The 7397-nt window shown below is 60.3% G+C and overlaps 1 protein-coding gene across 1 annotated transcript in view; it reads left to right on the top strand.

Moving 5' to 3' along the window:
* SCN5A (sodium voltage-gated channel alpha subunit 5) overlaps window positions 1-1842 on the top strand; it is an 88628-nt gene extending 86786 nt beyond the window's left edge. Inside the window, exon 28 of the mRNA XM_057491458.1 lies at window positions 275-1842. Within this exon, the coding sequence (XP_057347441.1) occupies window positions 275-1515 (1241 nt within the window). The 3' untranslated portion in view covers window positions 1516-1842. The remainder of the gene's footprint in view (window positions 1-274) is intronic.
* Window positions 1843-7397: the final 5555 nt, after the last annotated feature.

Here is a 7397-nt window from a genome sequence, read left to right on the forward strand (position 1 = left end):
TGCAATAGTCTCAGAAGGCTGAGGAGCAAAGGGGCAGAGGAGACACTTTGCAAAGGACGTGGGTACTGGGGAGGTCCCCATTTTCTGGATCATAGATTCACAGTTGCAGAAATAGAGATGCAGGCAGGAGGAGGCGGGGTCCTGCCTGCCCCCATCGACCCCGTCCTCCTGGAAGGGCCTCCTCTCCTGGCTCCCTACTGGCACCCCTCACAGTGGTGCAGGGCTGGAAGGGGACAGGCGCTGCTGGGGGCACAGCCTCTGTTGCTTCCCACAGGCACTGTGCTCTCAGACATCATCCAGAAGTACTTCTTCTCCCCAACGCTCTTCCGAGTCATCCGCCTGGCCCGCATCGGCCGCATCCTCCGGCTGATCCGAGGGGCTAAGGGGATCCGCACGCTGCTCTTCGCCCTCATGATGTCCCTGCCGGCCCTCTTCAACATTGGCTTGCTGCTCTTCCTGGTCATGTTCATCTACTCCATCTTTGGCATGGCCAACTTCGCTTACGTCAAGTGGGAAGCTGGCATCGACGACATGTTCAACTTCCAGACCTTCGCCAACAGCATGTTGTGCCTCTTCCAGATCACCACGTCGGCGGGCTGGGATGGTCTCCTCAGCCCCATCCTCAACACCGGGCCCCCCTCCTGCGACCCCAACCTGCCCAACAGCAATGGCTCCCGGGGGAACTGTGGGAGCCCGGCTGTGGGCATCCTCTTCTTCACCACCTACATCATCATCTCCTTCCTCATCGTGGTCAACATGTACATCGCCATCATCCTGGAGAACTTCAGTGTGGCCACGGAGGAGAGCACTGAGCCCCTGAGTGAGGACGACTTCGACATGTTCTACGAGATCTGGGAGAAGTTCGACCCGGAGGCCACCCAGTTCATTGAGTATTCGGCCCTGTCTGACTTCGCTGATGCCCTGTCTGAGCCGCTGCGCATCGCCAAACCCAACCAGATAAGCCTCATCAATATGGACCTGCCCATGGTGAGCGGGGACCGCATCCACTGCATGGACATCCTCTTTGCCTTTACCAAGAGAGTCCTTGGGGAGTCTGGGGAGATGGATGCCCTGAAGATCCAGATGGAGGAGAAGTTTATGGCGGCTAACCCATCCAAGATCTCCTATGAGCCCATCACCACCACACTGCGGCGCAAGCACGAGGAGGTATCAGCCACGATCATCCAGCGGGCCTTCCGGAGGCACCTGCTGCAGCGCTCCGTGAAGCATGCCTCCTTCCTCTTCCGCCAGCGGACAGGCAGCAGTGGCCTCTCCGAAGAGGACGCCCCTGAGCAGGAGGGCCTCATCGCTTACATGATGAATGAGAACTTCCCCCGGCCCCTTGGCCCGCCCTCCAGCTCCTCCATCTCCTCCACGTCCTTTCCGCCCTCCTATGACAGCATCACCAGGGCCACCAGCGACAACCTCCAGGCACGGGTGTCTGACTACAGCCACAGCGAAGAACTCATGGACATACCCCAGTCCCCAGACAGAGACCGCGAGTCCATTGTGTGAGCCTCGCCTCTGCTGGCCAGGACACACCAAAAGGCAGCTGTGGCATCATGGCAAACCAGAATGCAGCCACAGACCAGCATCTGCTGGGCCTTCCTGGCTTTGGGTTCAGGAGTAGGGTTGGCCTCGGCCCCAGGCGTGGGGACGGCTGGAAGCAGCCGGCCGAGCCAGCCAGCCGAGTGGCCTGCCCTGGAGGCCCACAGGTACCAGTGCCTGGTCTGGCTAGGCAACACCCAGGGGATCTGAAAAGCAACCCTCCCAGCTGCTGAGGCAAAATAGAAAACAGACCATGTATGTTGTGAATGGCTTTCATAAATTTATTATATTTGATATTTTTTTACTTGGGCAAAGAACTAACGATTTTTCTGTGGATGTCGGCAGCAGATCACACTGCCCCTTCCTAACTCTGAACAAGGGAGCCTCCCAAGCTGCTGGAACTATTCTCAAAGCAGGAGAGAGATCCAGTGTGGTTCCCCCAGGCCCTCACTGTGCGGGGGCAGCAGCGGTGCTCTGCCACTGGGGCCGAGGTGCCAGGAGGGCTGAACCCTTCTTTCACACACGTGCCCACACCACACACCACGCCAGACACAGGTCACATGTGACCCGGGCTGCCCCAGGCAATGTCAGGCAACCACCTCTGCCCCAGCCTAAGGGGACAGGCCTTGTCCCCCACTCCCCAGGGGTGGGGTTCTTGCCAGCAGAGACGCCATCCAGGGTCCCCATTTCCACCTGCTTTTATGCAGGTTATCCTGGGGTCAGTTCTACCAAAATAAGAAGAGTGGCCTGGGTCCCAGGGCTGGTCCCAGGTGCTGAGCCTGGCCTTCTGCGAGTATTAATGTCAACCCACGGCCCTTCCCTAGGCCCGGAGGAGCTGGAGACACGTGGGGTCTTAGCTGAGAAGCTCAGCAGCCGTCAACCGCAACAGCTGCAGCCCATCCCACCAAGGGGTCCGGTCTGTCTCACCACCAGGTTCTCTCTCTGGACCCCTCTGCCGCCTTCTCTGGGGCGGAGTCTGTGGCATGGCACCCAGCGCCCGTCCAGAGGCAGCGGCTGAAAGTGAGGCGGGCTGCCTGGGGCCCCTGACAGGAGGGGCCTGGGGATTGTCAGGCCTTGCTCCCAACCCCCAGAGGGGAAAGGCCAACTGTGGGTCCCCTCGGTAATGGGAACAGTGTGGCCCCTGGCACAGCCCCTCTAGCTCAGCTGGGGGCCCGGTGGCACCACCCAGGACATCCTGAGGGTTCAGGCTGCTCACAGGTCTTGTGAAAGGCCTTTTCAGGGAAAAATACTCTTTCTAGTTCAGTTACCCCCAGGGCCTCTTCAGCTGCTGACAATCCTGTTTAGCATATGCAAAGCCTGTAGTGTGGAGAGCTGTCACCCCGGGAGTGACAGTGCTGGCTGGCAGAGCTGAGCAGGCGGGGCTCGTCCGCCTGGGTCCAGCTCTCCAGCAGAGCCACCCTCTGTCCACCTCTGGGGCAGCCCTGGCGCCGACCGGCTGCTGCTGACCTGCCTGTGGGAGGGCTGAGGGGCCCTGCGGGCTAGTGAAGTATTACGTTTCCTGTCGCCCCGAGTTCCCTCAGTGGCAGCCCAGCCCGCCCCACCCAACCCCACTCCAGTGATTTCTCCTGTGTCCCTTTGAGTCCAGTGTGGGGTGTGGTTCTTACTGTCCCCGAGACACTTCTCAAGTGGGAGTCTTATTTTTATAGATCTCTGAGCTTTGCTCCCAAAGAGGGAGAAGCGTGCGCTCAGCACCAGGCCCACCCCGGGCAGTACGGGTGGGGAGGCAGTGGGCTACCAGCCCCACTGGCTGGAGGAGGCTGTGGTTGTGTGGGGTCAGCCCAGAGCCCTGAGACAGGTGCCAGGCTGGCCGCTGACACGCCGGTGGCTGCTGACAGTGTGGCTGAGGGCAGGCGCGAGCTCGGCCTAGCTCCTTAGCTTCTAGCATGGCTCTTCTATCTTGTGTTTTCCCAGAACTGCACAATGAGCAGCAGGGAGAAGAGGGTAGGAAGGGAGCATCGAGTGCCAGCTGTTGTCTGAACTAATCGAGCACTTCTCACCAACCTTTGTGTATAAATAAGATACATATTTTTAAAACAAATCAATAAATGACTTCCATGACCTGGCCTGGGCTCTCTTCTTGTGCTGACACTGGACAAAGGCGGTGACTGAGGCCCAAGGCACCCGTGAGGAGGCCTCGCCCTGAGCAAACCTGGGTAATGGTGGTGTCCCAGGGACAGTGGGGCCAGAGCCCCAGGACCATGTGTTCCAGGAAAGCGGAGGTGGGGGCTGATCCGGGGCAAGTGGTGCCCCCATGAGGGGACACACAGGCCTTGCCTCCCATTCCGGGGCAACACAAGGAGGAACATGGTTTGGGGCTCACAGGATCTCACACGATCAGTGAAAGGGTTGGAAAGGTGGAGGCAGGAAAGGGCAGCTGCGATGGAGAACAGCCAGGTGGTGGCACTTCCTTCCCCTCCCTCCCAACTCCTCAGTGCAGTGTGGCTCGCCACTCCCCCCACCGCCCCCCACCCCACCAAAAGTGCTCTAGAGGCTGTTGGAAGCTGGTCCTCAACGGCGTCCACTAGAGTCCCCTCCATGCAGTGAGCTCAGTGGGTCTCAGCCTCTCTGGGAGTCCTCTGTTCCCAGGGGCTCTGTGGCGCCACCCTCTGCAGAAGTCTCCTCCAGGCTCGAGGACCGCCTCCTTTGGGGGCACATCCATGGCTGCCTCAGTGACCGTGGCAAGAGTGGGAAAGAGCTGTCACCCTTTTGTTCTCTAAAGCTGAGTCCCAGCTTCATCTGGCGCTCAGGCCTCTCCACTGAGCCCAGGCCAGCACATCGGCTGCTTGGCATCGCCGAAGCACTCACCTCCACTCACCCTGAGCCCACCTGTCTGCCTGAGCCCATGATGGCCCGTACTGGACCTTCACTCGCCCATGGGCTGGCTCCATCCTGCTGCTGCTCCCAGGGCGTGGAGACTGGGCAGCCCCTCACTGGCCCCAGGGTACTGTAATCTCAGATCACCACCTTCCGAATGAAACCTCCATGCTGCCAGCCACCTCAGCATCAAGGCAAATCCCCCTGGGAGCCTGTAGTGCACCTCACCTAGCCCTCAAAGGAGCCCTCCTCTCAGCCTCACCAGCTGCTGCTCCTCCACCAGAACACCGTTCTCTGCTCAGCCTTCAGCCTCATCTCAGTGCTACCGCCTCCGGGAGCCCTCCCTGACCACCACCCAACCCCATTCCCCACCACTTGTCCCCACACTTGGTATTTCCCTGTCACTGCTCCTATGCCTCACCACAAACACCTGCAAAGCTGGCAGTGTCTCCCAGTGTCATCAAAGCCAAACCTCATTTTGTCTCTCCCTGGCCCTGGGTGAAAGCTCTCCAGCTCAGGCTTAGGCCAAAGGCTGCTGTGGCCACATTACATTGTATATACAATCTCGGCCTCGTCCTGAGAGTGTCCGGCCCTGAGCAGCAGGAGACGGGGTGGCTGGTGGCTCCTCCTCCCCACCCGGCCAGGCGGCCAGAGGTGACCCCCATGTGGTATCCCCCACGTGGGCTTTCTGGAGGCTCCCTGCTGGCCTTCTCTGCAGTTTGCTCACCCACGAGATGCAGTCTTCTCCAGGTGCCCCTGCGACCCCTACCTTTGCCTGTGGGCACTGCGGGTCCACCCCCCAGCCTCATCCTGCCAAGCCCCTCTCCCCTCCAGGTGGCCTGTCACGTGGCTCACACAGGCCCTCTCCCACCCACCCCCTCTGGGCGCTTGTCCCACCCACCCTGGGGCAGCAGCCAGCGTAAGCGTCCCTCCAGGTCCTGAAACTGGAGTCAGGCCCCATCCACGTGCCCCATTCATGTGAGCTTTCTCTGGCTCAGTGAGGCCCAGTCCTCTGGACTCCCACAGGTCAAGCTCTGCAGGAAGGCTTGGGAGACCCCTTGGCAGGCCCAGTGAGAAGGTGGCAGGCCCCCCAGTGCCCTCCCCAAGGAAAGGCCTCCGGGTCCCAGAGCAACACGCAACCTGCCGCGCCCTTAGACCTCTGCACCTCGAACCCCTTATGATACCCTTGATGTGACTGTGGGTCCCGGGGCCATTTTCCTTGTAAGCCATCTGCCTGTGAGAGCCTGTGGTTTGGCATCCTGAAACCCCTGGTGTTGGTCGATGGTCAAAACCCAGCAGAGAGAGTCGCCTCTGACCCCATGACACCTGTTTGATTCTTTCCCCAGTCAGACCAGGGCTTTCCAAAAGGCAGGCCACATCCCAGTGCAGAGGCTACAACCAGTTTTTTTTAGGATAACAGGATTTAAAACAGCAGTGTCCCCCACATGCAACAAGTGTTGTTTTGTGAAACTATTATTTAAATACATGTAAACAGGGTGCCTGCGTGTCTGCTGGGAAGTGATGGAAATACTTACTAGACACCCCAGTGAAGCACATGGAGGGGGACCCAGCAGGCATGTGGCAGTCACCGGGTGGGTTTATGGGGAACAGGGGAGCCGCACCTCCAGAAGCGGCAAAGGCTCAGGCCTCTCAGGCTCCAGGATGCGCTGCGTCTGGGCGAAGGCTTCCCCACCTCCCTCAATGCCGGGGCTGGGGGCCAGGGGTTCCCAGACCCCTTGTGTGGGGTCTTGCCACCGCCTGTGGGGCATGAGTGGGCCCTGAGCTGGCAGCAGCTGCGGCTGTCTCCATGCAGTGCTGGATGAGGCTGGGGTCCCAGCAGCAGGCGGCTGTGTCAGAGGGAAGGCATGTTCCCAGAGGATCTCCCTTTGGCCCGAAAGGAGGGGCCCCTGGAGAGACATCAGCGCCCACCCTGGGGCATGGCTTTGGCCCATCAGCCCTGAGCTGAGGGACTGGGACTCAAGCTGGAGGGTGAGGAGGTGCTGCATGGCACTGCCAGAGGCAATACAGCCTGGCAGAAACACGGCAGGCAGGCACCAGGGCGGCCGAGGTCGGCTCAGGAAGGGGGCTGGGGTCCCTGCCCCCCACTGCTTCTCCACAACCTCCAGGGCTCCGGGTCAGGCCTGGCACACCATGCCCCCCAGCCCTGGCAGATCAGAAGCTGGGGGACACCTGCCGGAGATGCCCCCATCAGCCAAGTGGCTCCCTGTGAATTCACCAGGACCCTCTCCTCCATTTGAATCTTTCCTGTCCTCAAAGCCCCCTGACCCTTATCTTGTCTCTCTGTCCACTCTTCATTGTTCTGGAAGGAGGGCAGACACAAGGCCACATGAGATCCTGGCCTACACGGAGAGACATGTGCAGACTCACACCTGTGCACACTCAAGGCACAGTAATCAGAGTGCTTGTGGGGAGGAGGAGGGAAGTGACCACAGAGATGTCTGAAATCCCAGAAATGGGCCTCACCCTTCCTGTCCCAATCCCCTTTGGACCAGAGGCTCAGGATGTTCCCAGGGACAGAGGCAGGCAGGCAGGCCAGAATGGGTGGCTGAGGGACTTCATTCAAAAATGACACTCGAAGGCTGGCAGCTGCCAAGCTCCGTCCGGGGGGATCCGCTCTGCTGCGGGTGTCCAACGTCAGTCTGAACAGCAGGGGTCGGGACTGGGCCAGCCCGAGCTCAGCATGTATAATGACCATGCGGACAGGCACTTCCTCCGATGCCAGCTCACAGGGCTGGCATCCCCAGCAGCTGCCAGGCACCTGCTGCCAGAGAGAAAAGCCCCGTCACCCAACCTTTGAGGAGAGGCAGACCGGCTCAGATTCCAGAGAGGCATGCAGGTCACAGCAGCGCCCCCTTCCCGGACATGGGCTGATGGCCTGTCCTCTGCCACTCCGTGCCCAGCTTCCATGGGCAGAGCCTCAGGGTGCAGGTGCTGGGATTTTAGGAGCTGCCAGCCAGCGGCCTGAGCTTGCCTCCAGTATTTGTTCCTGGAGC

The sequence above is a fragment of the Manis pentadactyla genome, chromosome 14 (genome assembly GCF_030020395.1).
Source record: "Manis pentadactyla isolate mManPen7 chromosome 14, mManPen7.hap1, whole genome shotgun sequence".
Classification (NCBI taxonomy): domain Eukaryota; kingdom Metazoa; phylum Chordata; class Mammalia; order Pholidota; family Manidae; genus Manis; species Manis pentadactyla.